The sequence below is a fragment of the Emydura macquarii genome, unplaced genomic scaffold (genome assembly GCF_026122565.2).
Source record: "Emydura macquarii macquarii isolate MOO-44397 ecotype Brisbane River unplaced genomic scaffold, CSIRO-AGI_Emac_v2 contig_1253, whole genome shotgun sequence".
Lineage (NCBI taxonomy): Eukaryota > Metazoa > Chordata > Testudines > Chelidae > Emydura > Emydura macquarii.
In genome coordinates, this window is record NW_027131390.1 from 85,071,096 (window position 1) to 85,089,410 (window position 18,315).

At 39.1% G+C, this 18,315-nt stretch overlaps 1 protein-coding gene across 1 annotated transcript in view; it reads right to left on the minus strand.

Annotated features, from left to right (window-relative positions):
- The window catches only part of GALNT13 (polypeptide N-acetylgalactosaminyltransferase 13), a 317,135-nt gene that overhangs the window by 168,198 nt on the left and 130,622 nt on the right, over positions 1-18,315 (minus strand). Inside the window, exon 4 of the mRNA XM_067549430.1 lies at positions 7,383-7,551. Within this exon, the coding sequence (XP_067405531.1) occupies positions 7,383-7,551 (169 nt within the window). The remainder of the gene's footprint in view (positions 1-7,382; positions 7,552-18,315) is intronic.

Genomic DNA, 18,315 nt, shown 5'->3' on the forward strand with positions numbered 1-18,315 from the left:
AAGCAAATTCATATGAACCTAAAACCGAAAAATCCAACTCTAATGGGTTTATACAGCATATAGAATATTCTTCACAATATGTTGTCAGAGGCTTCTCAAGAAAGAGATTGAAGGTGATTTTTAAAATGCTTGAGACAATTCTTAGAAATAAAATGAAAATCATGTTTTTCTATGCTGAATTAGTGTAATTTTCAAAAGGTCATACTAATATATGTGCTAAATCAGATTTGGAAGAGAAAAATTCTGAAGATGATGATAAATCAGGGACAGAAATTCAAAAGACGTGCTGTTTTCACTGAAAAACACTCTTTTGCAGAAGATACAAGACACACAGAGCTGAATCCGCAAAGGGGATTCAGACTCAGTATTGCCATGCCTAATGATTAGGTGCCTTGCCACCCACTGGAATCCGAGCTGGGCACCCACGCTTCCTAACCAACGTAGGGGGAGAGTAACCTTCTAAGAAAGATGATTCACAGGAGCTGACAAGCTGAGCAGGGAGCCACCTTACCTAGCAGTAGGAGATGACAAGAGGTTATGGCTTAAGCCCCAACTTCTACTCCCCTCCTCCAAAGGAAGTTATGCACCTAACTCTGGGCCAGAGGGCATTGCTTCTGTGAGGATTCACAGTACTGAATCCTCTTCCTAGAGATAAGCACCTAAGACCAGTCAGTCCTGTCTCAAAAGAGAATGAGGTGCCACTGCCCTCCCACTCTACCCCCTTATCCTATTTACAAACTAGGAGGTGGGCAGGCATTAGCCCGCCCACCGCTCAAGGCCCCTCCCCCAGCCGGAGGGGAGGAGCCACTGGACCTAGGATGTAACTAATTCCTGGGGACAACAAATGTAAAAACAGGAAAGGGAGTGAGGGTCAGAGGTATAAACGAAGGGAGCCAGAAGGGGACACCGAGCAGAGAGCCCCGGACAGCATCCCCTTATGCCCAATAGTTAAAGCACTCAGCTAGGATATGGAAGAGCCACATTTAAATCCCCACTCTGCATAATGTGGAGCAGGGACCTGAGGCTCAGTCTTCCACATACCAGATGAGTGCCTTGACTACCAGGCTATTTGCTATTTTGGGGTGGGTTTTTCTCATTCTCTCCTGTTGAGGCTGTTCCGCTTTCTATAGAGGTATCACAAAGATGGACCAGCAGCCTGTCTCTGACAAAAATATTGAACCCTGAAGCAATAGCATCTGCCTCATTTTACTCCAGCTCACACCACAACAGGAACAGAGCCGACTGAGGAACTGAACAACAAATACAATGAAGGGACCAGGGAAAAATAAACATAGTCACCCTGTGTCGCCTCCTTCAGATTTCTATTTCTCAGCAGGCCACAAGTCAAAGAGCTGATGTTTTTCCAATAAACTTTACCATGAATGAAGAATCAGGTTATTAAACAAGAATTAACAACAGGACTTTTTGTACGGGTTTCTTCTGTTGGCCCATCTTGTTTGCAGGTGTTCAGCCCCTGCATAAATCAGCTCACTGCCACACACAACTCAATAACTCTAATGGTGGGAGTGGCACTTTGGCAATGGGAACTGGCATTAAGGATGTGCACACACAAACTTATCACCATTGGTAACCTGTGTAACAAGAACATTTATTTCCCATTCATCTAATGTTGCCATAGTAACAGCAATTCAGAAAACGCTCAGATCTCCAAAGGAAAAGTCTGCATTTATAATCTAGCAGGTATGGCAACTTTGCGACCCAATGCAAATCATCAGACGTATGCCTACGTCTCCCATGTCAATATAAATATGTCTTCCTGTCATATTAACCATGAAATCATATTCCTACTCAGTAACAAAGCATTGTAAGTTGGCAGTGAAAACAATTTAACACTCCCTAAAGACAGTATACAGAAAGCATCTGTCTGAAGAAAAATGGAGAGAGAGAGTTTTTCATATCTCTCAATACTTTTCATCTTTCAGACAGAAGCTAAAAAATAAAAAAGCTTCTTTTGATCCTGGAAATGCATTTAGGAATATTTCTTACAGCATTAATAGAATGCTTCATTTCTCTTTAAACTGAATGTAGCTATCCATTAAGCTGTAAATTTCACCCTATTTCACAAATTTAATTTTTTCATGCTTTACAGAAGAACAGGCAAACTTTCAAAAGAACATTGAGTCCTTTGGGTCTTAAATTTTCCTCTTTTAAAGTTAAATTCTCTATATCGAAATACAGTAGAACCTCGGTTATGAACTGACTGATCAACCATACACCTCATTTGGAAATGGAAGTGGACAATCAGGCAGCAGCAGAGACCAAAAAAACCCTGCAAATATAGTAAAGCAGTGTGTTAAATGTAAACTACTAAAAAGATAAAGGGGAAGTTTAAAAAAAGATTTGACAAGGTAAGGAAACAACTGCTGTGATTGTTTCATTTAAATTCAGATTGTTAAAAGTAGCATTTTTCTTCTACATAGAAAAGTTTCAAAGCCATAATAAGTCAGTATTCAGTTGTAAACTTTTGAAAGAACCACCATAACGTTTTGTTCAGAGTTATGAACAATCTTCATTCCTGAGTTGTTTGTAACTCTCAGGTTCTACTGAATTCTCGCGATTACACTTCTATACACTATTCAGTCCTTGATCCTCGGCTAGACCTGAAGACTGCATGGCATAGCTTAGGACAAGTATTTGCAAAGCTAGCCTTTGATCCCCAGGCTGATCTTTGATGTAACTTTGAGAGGCGTGATTGGGGGCTCTAAATTGTGCTCGCTTCCGAAGGTAGACCCTATGACGCTGGCTGGATTAGGGGGGCCCTTGAGGTGTATTCAGGAGCTCTGATTACTCCCTTCTACACCAATCTCACGTTGGGGATGTCATGCTGGCTGGATTGGGGGCGGGGGCATTTATTATGTTGTTTAACATCAATATGTCAAAATCATAGTAATTCATGTGAGATATGCCATGTCAGGTACTGTTAGAAAGGCTATAATGTCCTAAGTAAGATGATAATGTTTATGTTCATGTGTTATATGTGTAATGGAAGTTATGGATATAGTTAATATACCTGTATTTCAAATTGTGCTGTATCTGGGCGACACCCCAGACAGTATGGCTGCAGAACAAGCGCCTGCTTAATGGCCCATTAAAGAAACTCACAGGTACAATGGGCCAGGGGGAGAAGCCAAGGATATACCTGATGAGTCACAAGGACTTACTCATGTGACTCTGGACTCCATCTTATTCCTGTAAAATTCCACAAGCAGCATGGCAAAGACCAAAGGACATAAAAGGCAGCTGCCCAACATACATTTTGTCTTTAGTCTGTCTTTAATCTCCAGCCTACCTCTGGATCAACTCATCTACAATTGAACTGAACTGAAGCTGTGAAACAAAGGACTGAGACCCATCCAGGTACTGGATGTATACCAGAGGGACTATTCAAGACTGCAAACTCTACAATTGTACTAGAAATCGGATATATATGGACTTTCAAATCATTTGTATGTATCTGATTGATTTAATCCTTTAACATTTCTCTTATAGTTTGTTTTTCTTTTTATAATAAACCTTTACTTTTAGTTACTAAATGATTGGCTGGCAGTGTGGTATTTTGGGTAAAATCCAAACTTATATTGATCTGGTACCGTGGCTGACCCTTTGGGGTCAGGAGAAACCTTTTTAGTAAAGAGTACAGAGTTTTAAATAACTGATCTCTATTGGATCTAATGGCTGATTGGGAGCAAGAGACTGAAATGCAGTAAAGAGGGCGGTGTATATTTTTATTTTTTCTTCTTGATAACCAGTGTGGGGAATCAGAAGCACTGTTTGTGGCTGGTTGGGAAGTCTGACTTCAGTGTCACCCACCAGTGCTGGGAGAATCTGCTCTCCTTTTGCAGCCTGCCTTGACCTTGGCATTTTCAGGTGGCTACCCTAGACACGGACAGGTCACAGACCCATTCTGGCCATGGCCTTTTTCACCAGGCATGCTTGCTCCCTAAACCAAATGCAGGCTGGGTGGTGGTGTAGGAACTGCCACACCAGCTCTAATTTCCTAAATGGCCAGCTATACTGGCTGTACACCAAAAAAAAAAACCAAAAAAAAAAAAAACCCACAAGCAATGTCATGCAAATCACCACCACCAATCAGGTCCTTGGTTTTTATAAATGGATCTTTTCACTCTGAGTAATGAAAAAAAATCCACTGTCCTTGGACTAATTTCACCACAAAAACTTATCTGCACGTGCACACAATAATTGCAGTCATCACTGTACAAGATAAGTTAAGGTTTGCCAATAATTACCACACAATTACCAGAAATATTGCCTTGTAGGGAAAATTGCTGATACAGCTTTGTCTTAAATGTTACCAACACTGACTTTCAAATGACTACAGTTCAAGGAGATGCATACATGCATGGTTCATGCAAGAGACTCATCCTAATACTGGGGGGGGAGGGAGAGTTTCTGTGTGCATGCGCATGTGTGTGGGGGAGTTGTTTGCTTTATTTAAATTTCACTCAGAGCTGGAGATGTTAATTTTTAAACCAAACATATGTAAGCAGGACAATTTATGCTAAGTGAAGATTCAATTTTAAAAGCATGCATAATTGGAGATTTAGAAGTCTTGACAATTCGTGTGCATTTAAATATGTTCACATTTTTTTAGATAAATGAATTGTAAGCTAAAATAATTGAGAGTTAAGCATAGGTCATGATATTCTAGGAATATTTTTTTAAATGAGAAATAATTTTAAATTGGTTGTTTCTGGGGGATTTTTTTTGGTTTGTTTTTGGGGTGGGGGGAGGGGGTTGTTTTGTTTTTACAATTTACAGTTTGCCTCTCACTTTTCCTAAATAATCTAGCAATCAATCCCACAGACATTCTCATAAGCAAATCAACTCCTGAGTACTCACATTACTCAAGTGTCAGAGCATTTGCATAATCAGGCACTAAATTATTAGTAATAAGTACCAGCCAATCAGTTTGACTAATGGATATTGTTCTAAAGGAATACTGAAGGATTAGGGAAGATACAGTAACATAACTGAAATGATCCTGTTTCATATGCCAACTGTTGACACTTTTACAGAATGATGAGCCTAAGGGTAGATGAACTACTTAGACAAGCTTTCTTATCCTTCCTTATCTGTTCAGATAGTAGCTTTCATCTGGTGGTTGAAACCTTATAATTCACACATCAAAATAAAACATATGGAATACATAAATTCAACATTTAAATATTGAATAAACGTGTTATGTTTGAGTTGCTCTTTCAGTATGTTTCTTAAAAGATATATTTTATATTTATATGCAAATAAGCTTGTTAGATCATGCATGAGTGTAGATTTTTAACTACCCAGAAGTTGATCTATCTTTCTTTATGATGAGTTCTCGTCAAGGAAGGGAGAACTGGAGAGAATGCAGGGAGAGAAAAGTAGCCTATCAAAAAGTGTCTGTATAGGGATGGAAAGTCCAGCAAGACCAAGGTAAAAGTGGGATCCAATTCGGGAGTCATTTGAGAGAACAAGTTTAGCAATTTATTACATTGATAAACCTGCCATTATCAGAATATCTAGGTGGCAAAATAGAGAAGAGATGAGGCTTTCTGGGTAAATATCAAGAACAGGAAGGGAGAAATAAAGCAACAAATAGAGAAGAGTGGGCTCAGAAGTGGAAGAGGTAGAGGAAGTAAATTAATCTAATGTCGTGTTGGATTTTCTTAATCAGAATTTTCATGTATTTGAGTAATCCAAAATTTGGTAACAACTGGATAAAATCTTTTGTAAAACCTGGGAATTTTTCAGGAAAAACTGATAAAACTGAAAATTAAGGGCCTTTCTTATGCTACAGTAACTCTATTATTTCATGGAAGTATGGACATAAACGTGTCGGGGAACAGGAAGGAATTTTTCCTCCTATTCTCTTCCATATACACCATTGCCTTAACAGGCCGGGGACCATATGGAGTTTTTTTCCACCTTTCACTGAAGCATTAGATAAAGCAATGAATGGGGAATTTTATTTGGCACAGTAACTTGTAGTATCACGTACACTGCAGACAACACTCACAATTATTATATAAATTGCATGTGCATGCATACATTCACACAGAGCACTAAGGATGGAACACTTCCCTTTGGCTCCATTAAAAACAGACCTCTTAATTGAAGGAGAGTTGTTGCCACTGACACCAGTAGATCTCAAAGCCGCTACATGGATTAACCAGTTGAGGGCAACACACTCATTGACACTCACAGAGCCAACATATTACAAATTACTATGATTGTATGGTACAGAAAAATTGCCTCAGATTTGCTGTCATTACAAAACTGTCTTGAAGAATTTTCTGTGAAGTCCTGGATATCCCAAGACCCTATGATGAAAGTAAGCATGAAGACTCGGGGTAGTTTTCTTTTCCAACATTAGTGCTTCAGTGCCAGGAGCTGTGTGTAATTACTGTGAATTTTCAGAAGTAAATAGATACTTTAACAACATATTCAGAAGTACCCCTTGGAAAAAAAAATGTATCTATGATCCCAGTGACATGACACACATTAGATAACTATGGCCTAGTCTACACTGGCTGTGGATTTCAGCAACAGTCGATGGGAGATACACAAGCTACGTACAGTAACTGCCTACTTACTGTGGCGTCTCCACTGCGCTGCGCCGATGGGAAATGCCCTCCCGTCGATGCAGCGCTACGCTACTTGCTGGGATGGATTTACGGAGTTGACTTCTGGGTTCGATTGAGCGAGTCTTTACAACTGCTCAATCAAACCCAAAAATCGATCCTGCAATGCCGGCTCTGCCGCCGGCAGTGTAGACGTAGCCTATGTCATATGCCATAACGTGAAGTGATTGATGCAACCTAAAATTGTACAGTACTTCATATATTACATCCTGTGAAACTTTTTTTTAAAATACATAAACATTTGTATTAGAACACAACTTTAGAGATGGTGTCTGAGAAAAAATGTTGTTACTGACTTCTCAGGGTGTCTTTCTATCATTTGGAAATAGTTCTTACTACTTTAAAAAAAAAGATTCTGATTAAGCACACACATGTTAAATCTTCACCCAATATGTTTCAAGTAGAATTATTAGAGAGATTTCCACCCCCCCACCCCCGGTACTACAGCTGATAACTGAGAGCTGTATAAATTGCTCAGTGCATGCCACAGTTGTCTGGTGATAGTATATTTAAAAAAATACAAATAAAAGTCAGCTTTAGAATATTTGACAGAGGTCTAATTTTCCTCATTGTACACACACATACACACAAAATATTGGGCCATATCATGCCCTGAAATCAATGAGGAATTCTGAGCAAATACCTGTTGGTACAATGTGGCCCATAATGTGGCTTTTGAGCCATGTGCATTGAGAATTACATCGTGCATTGCAAACTCACCCTTCCAATCTTACATCTGGCAAACTTCTGTTAAGTGCAATCAAGTCACTGGCCATAAGGTTAAATTGATTGATTTTAAACAGCTCTTTCATTTTCTCCTGGTCATCTTTGGGAATGAGCACAGCCTTTCCCATCTCTCCAGGTCCTTCTTGGTTTCTTGAAATAACAGCTGTAACACAAAATAACAAAATGCCCACTCTTAATATTTGTGTGTCGGTTTCATTCTGCACTACACATTCTGCAGTATTATATTTTTGTCATCTACCAACAAGGAGTGATTTAGAGAAAATAAAACATCTATACTCCAGCCTGAGATTTCACCCATATCTGGATCTGAACTTATATAAGACTTTTTTTTTAATTTAATTTTTTAGAATTTTTAGATACATTTTTCCACCCACTTCTAGTTTCTGGCAATGATCATAAATAATAGTGATGAATCGTTATTCTCATAATATTTATATCTATGATTCTATGTCACAGTATCATATTCCCAGTGAAATGTTATAGACAAAGATTTGGATGAGATTTATATAAGCATTCAAATTATCTGATGCTTATGAAAATTGAATCCAAACTCCTAATCTTTTGAAATTCACCTTTGACTGCTACGCACATGCCACAACAAATTCCAGCCCTAAAGAAACTCTCTAATTCCCAAGGAGATTGTAAACATACATTATCCCAATGTGAATTATGCTATATATATATATATATATATATATATGTACCAATATTGTACAGTCTTATATGTTTTATATATGATATTTGATAAGAGGTATTTGTAAATACAGCACATTTTTAACCTACATCTTATTAGTTTTCTAAATTTGTCAGTATCAAAATAAAAGTATATTGAACTTGAGGTATAATTACAATATCACATTATACAGGACAAACGAGTGGCAAGGAATATCCCACTGGAAAACAATGCAATCAATTTCACTATGTACCTATGTGTATTTGAATGAAAAATAAATCACCAAGAAAACTAAGTATTAACTCATTACTAATTATTTACATGTTAAATCAATCCATAGGACAAGAGCATTCTTTTTTTAAAAAAAATCAGCATAATAAAATTGATACATCTTTAGTGTCAAGTTATATCTGATTACATGGATAATCAAATAAAAACACTGCCATTGTGGCCCTGATCCTACAATCACAGGCATTTCATTGCAGGATCGGATCGGTTAAATTTGAAGGTTCAGTGAAGGAAGAGTTCGTGCCAGTTCATAACAAAGTCAAGTCAGAAAATACCCAAGGCTATCAGTGTGAAATAATTTGCCCAAACGTTGTCAGACATACAACCGCCGAACTTATGTCCTAGAATAAAACAAACAAGAAACAAAAGGTTTTGTTAAAATATTTCTTTACTGATTAAAATATGAAAGCCAAGCCAGAATTTTATTTAAGATTTCTTAAAAATCTGAGCTTGACCCCAGCACACCTTTTTTTTTTTTTTTTTTTTTTTTGGGGGGGGGGGGGGGGGGGGCATTGTCCAGCTAGCTGGGGGAGAGAGAATACTGTTTTATGGGGGGGGGGCAGCCTAAAGAGAGGCTCAGAAACTGCTGCAAAAGGGGAAGTGGGTCAGCATGGTAATGCTGACTCATCCCCAGGGACCAGATGGGCTGGGGAGTTGAAAAGGGGCAAGTCTAGCAGGAGAAGTGCCTTTTCCCTGGACCAGGTGGAACAGCTAGTGCTATGGAACCTCGACGTATGATGGCTGTCAGTGTAGCATGGAGATCAGCAGCTCTGTGCACACGGCAGAGCTATGAGAGAAGTTTTAATGATTTCATGCAATTCTAGGATCAGGAAAGCCAGTCACCAAGATGGCCCATTACAGAGCAGCATGTGCTGAGGTACATGGTGTCATTAGCACAACAGTTTCTTAGTTTGAAGGCTTCTGGCTGGATGGTCGTGAACCAATGGCCTGAGGGAGGATTCACGAAATCCCATTACAGTTAACATGCTCAGAGATCTTGCACAGATCCTTGAAGGATGGACAAACAAAAGTTGGCCTTGTTCAGGGCAGAATTTTTTAATAGCATTTTTTGGCTACTTGCTGGCACCTTCTTATGGTGGATGTCCAGTACAGGTAATCCATAGGGAAGATACACATGGACTAGATAAATGGTTTGGTAAAGGATTTAAAAACAAGATATTGGTTAAAGGAGCAGAATGGGTGGAAGGCTAGGACTCCTATGACTGGTATGGTAGGGAGCCAACACCCCTTTCTTATCACCCACCTTAACCCTTGTTCAAGGAGTGCTAGTAAAGTCCCAGCAATGGGTTAGCTGAGGGATGGAAAAAGAGGGGGCTGATGGAAGCCCCCGGGTAGATATTGAACATGGAGTGACCCACACTGTACACTTATCTGCTGGGTAGTCCCAGACATCTAATAATGAAGTTGCAGCCTGATTAAAACCATATCAAGTGTGAGTATAACTGGACAACAAGTACAGAGATATTTAAGATGTGATGGAGGGTATAACTGAGCAAATGATTTGTAATGAAATCAATTATTCATCAAATGTTGCCTCGTTTTTCTGTTCATGAAATGTTTCTGGGCAGGCCACAATTTTTTTTACTTATAGAAGTATATCACAAAGAGATCATTACTAACCACAGATATTCAATCATCAAAATTCAGGCTGCACTGCTTTTTTCCATAAGCCATGTAGTATTGTTTCTTTTTCCTCATTGGCTCAATTATGTAAATATCAATATGAATTTGTAATACTACAATTGACGCACAAATTCAAAACACTCACTTTCATTGAACATTTAAGCACTCAGCCCTAAAATCTGTTTTTCATGAGCATTGGTGATAAAGCTCAACTGACTGGTTATTTATAGGAGAGTATGGCGGGGGATGATTTTTTTATTCCAACATCAGATTGTAAATATCTGATTTAAAGTACATGTACTGAAGATGTAGACATGAGAAACAAATAGGAAATGAATGCATCTTCAATTAATTTACTTCAATTCATTTTCTAGAACCTCCACTTTATGAATGACACTTTTTCCTTAGGTTATATCTGACAGCTGATATGAAATGACAACTGTGATTCTAGCATCAACCAGTATTGTCAAGCCCACATATTTAAAAATTTATATAGTCAGTGAGTTTGGCTTCCAAAACCATGATATGTTTTAAAAGAATATGTTTTTGGATCTTTTCATTTGCCTTCATGTTTTTGAGCCTTTAAGGTTTATGTTTGCAAGATTTTCTCTGCATCCATGAGGGCTATATTTTATTTAAATGAAAGCTGAAAATTAGTAAGTCTTAGTAACATGACTGCAGGAGCTGGGGCTCTGCATCTACACTGTAATTAAACACCAATGGCTGGCCATGTCAGCTGACGCGGGCTCGCAGGACTCTAGCTTTGGGGCTGTTGAATGGTGGTATAGACCTTTGAGGCCTGAGTTGGAACCCTGGCTCTGGACCCTCCCCCCAGTGGGGTCCATCCCAAGACCGAAAATCTATAGTGCAGTTTTACAGTCCCGCAGTCTGAGCCCTGACCAGTCATGGGTGTTTGATTGCTGTGTAGATGTACCGTAAGAAAAAACACCAAAGATTGTGAGACTCATAAGCGGTTGATAACACTGAAATATACCATCCTCTTTACTGAAATGGAAACACTAACTTTTATTCTGTACAACACAAAGCTACAGAAAGTCTAAAAGCTGCAAAAAATGGCTATCCTGTATCAAACAGGGAAACATATCCAAAGTATTCCAGTGGTTAAACAACGTCACTGCTAAAAATGTGTGTCTAATTTGAATTTATCTGGCTTCAGCTTCCAGCATTTGGTTCTTGTTATGCCTTTCTCTGATAGATTAAGGATCCCTTCAGTACTCTGTTCCCATCCTCTGAAGATATTTATGCACTGTTATCACCTCTCAATCTTTCTTTTGATAAGCTAAACAGACCGAGCTCTTTAAGCCTCTCACTATAAGGCATTTTCTCCAACTCTCCGATCATTTGGGTTGCTCTTTTTTGCGTCCATTCCTATTTTTCTGACACTCTTCTGTGCAGTAGAATGGATGGACAGTAAGAAATGATCTAGTATAAATGATCCATATATATTACTATAGGATTTTTAACCATCCCCATTTTGCACAGACCTGTGCCCATATGGAAGAAAGTCTCATGGAATTTAATCGGGATAAAATCCATAGGATTCTTTAGAAATATTGTGAACTCATATATGAAACTAAATTATCTTCATGCTTAGCTTGTCAATTTAGTACAGTATTCCAATAGCCCAGTGTTTCTCAATTATATTTTGTCGCGGCACCCTTGCGCGGCCATGCAATACCCTCCGCCGACAAGTCCAGGAAATCTTCCCCTTTTCGGCAGCACGATGTAGGCTGGTTTTGGTGGCGCGCTCTGTAAGTAGTTTTCGGCGGCGCGATCAGCTGTTCAGCGGCACGTTCACATCGGTTAAGCGGCGCCATCTGCTGTTCGGCGGCGTGCTCACGGCTTTTCGGTGGCGCCATCAGCTGTTCAGCAGTGCGCTGCCAGCTGTTCCGCGGCGCGCGATTTGTGTTGATTTCGGCGGCGCAGTTCCGCTTTTTCGCGAAACCCTTCAACTCAGCCTGTGGAACCCCAGGGTTCCGCGGAACACTATTTGAGAAACACTGCAATAGCCACATGATTTTTGACAAATGGACCTCCCAATATTTTTTCAGAGAATACAGTGACTCACTTTTCACAAGATTCACAGTTCTATTTGTCTATCACTTTCATGTTTTCAGTTACTTAGCATCAGAATGAACTGGCTTGGTTTTGAAAAAGTACAAAGCCTAAATGCCTGTGGGGCTGTCACTTACCAGAGCTTAACCTCGATAGCCAATTATTCATTAAATTGCTTATTCTTGCAACAAAAGAAAAAATGCCCATAAAAGCCTTTTCACATCATCATTGTTCTACAGGAGACAAAGGACTTCTGATCAGTCTGGAGAACTATGGGTTCACTGAACAAATTAGACATCAGTCCTTACTAGCTGAATTTAACAGAAATGAGCTTAGAAGTTTGACTTTTTCTATATTATGGACTACAGATAGTGTACATAGTATTTGACCATACCATAGAAATCTTGTCTCTCCATTTCTAGTTTAAACCTATAATTGGACAAAAAATATTTTTCTAGTACAACTAGTTTAAAAGCAACAATCTATTATGCCTCATTTTGATCAATACCAGCACATTTATATGTTGCAAGAAGAAGAATTATATTAGGTTTCTCTGCGATTGTGACCTAAAATGAAATTATCAGAGGGATTCTTAATTCTGGGGCCACTTTAGAATTGCAAGCGGTGATTCTGAAATTTTATGTCTACTCCATATATTTCCTGTTCGTATGTGTATGACAGGCTCGCTGTTTAATGTGCACCGGGGTTGGCGGCATCCTCCCTAGAGCTAAATACACTAGGGCACTGCAGCTGCTACAAAATGCACATTTGACATTTTATAAAAATGTTTTTCCTGAGTCTGGGCAGAATTGCTGGTTCTTTGGACCTGCCTCTAGGGAAAGAATGATAAGTAATTATAAGTGCTCTATATGCTTCCTAATCATCAGGTTTTATCTTGGAAAATACAGCTAGCACACAAAAGAGAGAGAAGCAGTCATGCTCTTCTGCTCTTTTAGTTATCTCCCCCCACCCGCAGCCACATGCACATTTTATTTCTTGTTAACTTTTCATCCCGCTTTCTACACACATGACCCTCAAATTCTCCTTGGAACATCCTGCCGCATTATAAAAACCATATAAAATATTTAGGATGGTAGCCACTAATGTTGAAACCCTGATGTATCTCTAGCCCTCACTTTTTGGAGGCACAATTAAAACCCAATCATAGTGTTTAAGAATTTTAGCAGGGTGGGTTTTTTGTTTGTTTTTCTTACACACAGTCACAGAATCCCTTCCCCCGCACCCTTCTCACAGGAATAAGTTCTGTCTCCTGTTTGCTGAAGGTGCCAAAGAGAGAACAGACCTTTCTCTAGACAGCAGTGTGAACCTGGCCATAGGATGCAGCAAGATAGTTAAGCCAGGGGAGGAAAACATCCAGGGCAAAGGAAGAAGATAAACCACCCTCTGCCCCCAAAGTCAGCATAAGCAGAAAGGGATGGGGGAGGATGGCATAGCACTTCATGAGAAATGAAGAGCAACTGAGGAACCAGGCTCATAGAAGAGAACGAAGACAACAATTCCCAGAAGGCGCTGTGGCAGCAAGTCTGAATTAAAATATTTTGGTTTTCAGCAGAAATAGTTCAGTTGAAGGGTTTTGGTCATCAGGTTGTTGGGATTTTTTTGACAAAAATTCTGCAGAAATCAGATATTTCATGAAAAAATGTATTTAGTTGGAACTCGTTGTCATCAACTTTTGATCAACCCTATCATAAATATAGTCACTGGCAATAATCAGATACCTATCCTTACAGGAAGCTCACCTACCATTAGAATGTAGTTAAATGCAATCTGTGGAATCTGTTCTATTATCTCCTGTGACAGGGTTTCACTTCATAGCTCCAGGCCCCAAATAGAAGGAAGAGAAATAGTTAGTATTTAACAATCTAACATCTACTGGAAATCCTTGAGATAGTGACTTGATCGTTCAGCATTAACAGCAATTTGCACAATTTGCTAAGATCCAGCAATACAGAAGAGCTTCCCTTTAGTAGCATCAGCAGATGGATCTAGGAATTTTATGATAATACCATAGCTCACTATTGAACAATGCTTTCTGGTTGCCATTCTGAACATTATAAATTAACAATAAGGCACAGAACAGGCTTGTAACTTGCACATTGGTTCTTCTTGAAAGCTTGAGTTTTACACTCTTCAAGCTGGAGAACCACACCAATCTGTTGTTGCTCTGTAGTTATTCACTGAAGTGCATCAGAGTAAAACTGCAAAAGGAGATTTTGCTATATTGTAGCTTTTGGTCTGCAAAGCCAAACAACTTCCTACAGAGTCTGCACTCATGCTTATGTACTGTAACTAAAATATCATATTAACTTTCAGTCTTAGAGAATATTCTTGTCATACAGAAATATAGCTCTGTTGTGGTTATAATGCAACAAAGACAACCCACATCCAATTTTTATGTAAGATAAGTTCATTTTATAAGCAAACCATCATTCATTAGTACTTCTTTAAAATAAGGCCAGATATACATTATAAATCAGATGCATTTGTAACATAGGAACATCTATTTTTTATTATGGCTCCAAAAGGGATCCTATTTTCTCTCTCATGTTTGAGCAAATGGATTTTGTGCCCAGAGAGTCTAAGAAATAATCCCTGACTGGATCAAATCCAGCATTTATTAACTGTAGTCCTCAAAAGGGCATCTTTCGCTAGACAATCAATACTGTAGCAAATTTCTATCAGCTAGCAGAATGGATGAGAAGACTCCTAGAGTAAGGTCAACATTGTTTGTTAATCAGTCCGATGAGGGGCACTATTGGAGCTGATGATCTATCAGCTGAACCCCAGGTCCCAAGCATGTAACTTCTGAATATATTTAAACTTCATAAACCCATATAGCAAGAGTTTGAGTTACTAGTAAATTCAGATGTCATGCAGAGTTGATTGGCACAAAACCATTAAGCCAGTGGGATTTATTCCCAACCTATTAATATGATTTAGTTAGTTCTTTCATGTTCTTTTTCCATTTCTTTTAATTTCTTTTTCCATATTCTTCTAGTCTCCCTCCCTTAAAATACACCCTGAAAGTAAACTTTCCTGAACCCCCTCTTCTGAACTTCAAACCACCCACCAGCCTCTCCATGCTTATCATCAGAAGCAAGATCCCCTACCAACACGCCAACTCAAAGCAGCACCAGACCCTGCCAGAACAGATGCAAGACCTGGAGACATAGCTCCACTACAACAGTGATCACCAAGCCCCTCCACCACACACACCTTTCAAGATCTACTGATCCTACACATGCCAATTACAACATGTGTACCTCATCCAATGCACCAAATGCCACAACAGCAATATGTGGGTGAAACCACACAATTACTATGCTCTTGAATGAACTCACAGGAAAATGACACACAAACACACTACCTCACCTGTAGGTGAACACTTTTCACAAAGTGATCATTCTATATCTGACTTTTCAGTCCTCGTACTCAAAGGAAAACCTGCACAACTTTTTTCAAAAAATGAGCCTGGGAGTTTAAATTCATAACTTTGCTAGATACTAAAAGTTATGGACTGAATAGAGACACTGGATTTATGGCTTATTACAATCTATAACCCACTGACAACCCCACCCTGAGCTGCCCTTCTCCCCATGACTGAAAGGGTGTTAACAGGCCACTTCACCTTGAATGGTCTCTTTAAATGTGTTAACTTCTTGTGCAAAACAATCTGTTCGACCTTTTATTTAGCTGTGACACTCTGAATATGTTTCCCAGACCTGAAGAAGAGTTCTGTAAGCTTGAATGCCTCTCTCTCTCTCTCTGTCTCACACACACACACACACACACACACACACACATACATAGAATATTACTTCACACATCTTGTCTCTAAAATCCTCGGACCAACATGGTTACAACACTACATACTATCCCCTCTGACATTCTGAGGTCTGAGCAGTAGTGGTGTGCAGTATAACAACTGTTAAGTCCCTAGATGGTCTTGGATTTGCTAACACAGTCGTGAAAAACGCATTTGGCACACATTTTTCTGAGAGTCTGCAGAACAAAGGGCATGATTTTCAGAAGTGTAAGCATCCACAAGTTGAACTGAAGTCAACAGGAACTGTGGGTTATCAACACTTCTAAAAATTGTAAGATTTAGATCAGACATTTTCCATCCTAAAGGCAAAACGGCAGCATATGGAACTTTCCTGCAAAATTTCAGCACTACTGTGGAAAATTATTTTCTTTAATGACCACACAATGTACATAACTGCTACACAGCAAAACCTCTACCACACAGTATCTACATCAAAAAGGGCATGTTGGTACATGCCACTGCAGTAAAGATTCCTGGAAGAAACTGAAATGAATATTGGTTTTGATTTAATTAGAAATCTTTCCTCAAGAACTAGAGTAGGTATATTTAATATTATTATATCTACCCAAATTTAACTTGACAGTCAGCTGATTTCAATAAATTTGATGTAACTTGGATATGAAAGTTGGAATGTAGTGAAATGAAATTTGCTCAAAATCCTTGTGTGTTTTATGTGCATAATATGAACAGCTACACATTTTTTGTGTAAACATTTATTTTTTCCACCAAAGAACTCTAAACTCAGAGACCCTTAGCTGTCCAGTGATCCTAATCTACCCATGAGGAGTTTATTAAAAAGTGAGTGTAAATTTTTTCTGTTGACCTTTATGTGGATTATAACTGCGTGTAGTGATCCGTGACTGCTGACAAGAGGATGCAATGCTGGGCAAACCAAGAAAGAGTATGTGAATTTGTCAGAATATGAGCTAAATGAAGGACAGATAGGATGTCAGGAAGTGCACGGCGGACCATGACTGTGTGTCCCAGATGTACATAGAAAAAGTTTTGTAAAAGAATCACAACATTCTTGGTGATGGTGGTGCCAGTATTTTCTTAAAAAGCAAGAGCATTGCTTGATATTATTGATATCTTGATTTATACACACATCTATTAAAAATGGAGTGCCTAGCCCTTGCTCCAAAGTGTTCATAGACAATCTTTAAATATGAAATAGACCCCCCCTCTGTATCTCCTTTTTAGCCAATCACCGTATCTAAAAACAAAAAACCACAACAACTCTATTTAAATTATTTAATATCTCACATTAGAGTCTTCTTATTTCCACACAGCTACAGAAAACAAATGGCCATTGCAGCATGCTCTGACAGTCAACAGACTGGGGATATTTGGACAAAGGGGAAAGCCATTTCCAAAGCTTTAGGTCCTTACTATTCATCTTTTTACCACTGGGACACCAGCTTGGGTGCCTCTGCTAATTGCAACTGTGGTGGTGTGGTGCAGGGAGAAATATGTTTTTTAGGCAAGGAGGTCCCAGATCATTATCAGTCAAAAACACCACCTTGAACTCTAACCACTACTTCTAAAAGTTAATGAATTCATTAACTGAAAAATGATTCACTAAGGGTAATTGATGTTATGTAGGTAGATGATTAATCCATGATTACATGCTGGCTCTCTTCACTCAACTGTCCTGTACTTTCATTGTAACTATATAATCACTATTGTGTCTTTGGTACTTCACTGGATCTTAATGTAGGATCAATACTGAAAATACTCCTAATAGAAAGTTCAAATCCCATGTTAGCAGCTGGGCTAATATCCATTCACTGGCACCTCAGTACAACAGGTGTGCTTCAGTTAGTACCTCAAATAAGTACCTCAGAAAAAAAATCACTCTAGTTGGGGGAAGCCCTGCAGTTCCACTGTGTACCATCAGCACCAAGAGAAGAGACATACCAGGGGCTCTATTCCAGCTGCACATGGCAGAGCAGAGCTCCGTGAGTACACTTAAACTACTTCCAAGCAATCTATGCCAATTCCAGCACAGAGAAAGATTTGCATCAAGTTGGCCTTGGGCCTGTAGGTCACAAACACCTCCACAGGGAACGTGAAGGGAGTCCACTCCCATTCCATCCCAAAGTACCAGCCATAAAGGGAGCTAAGGGGCTACTCTGAAAAAGGGCCAGGGGCTGTATATGGATCCCCACAACCCCTGAATAGTTTTCTTTCACAAAGCTCATTTACTCGTGCTTTGTGCAGTGTGTGGTACAAGTTTCATTCAGTGAGAAGTGAAGCTTCCTAAAAGCTATTTAACCTGCTGGAAGTGAAGCTTCCTAAAAGCTATTTAACCTGCTGGAAGTGAAGCTTCCTAAAAGCTATTTAACCTGCTGGACTTCGGTGGCCGTACAGAGGAGAGT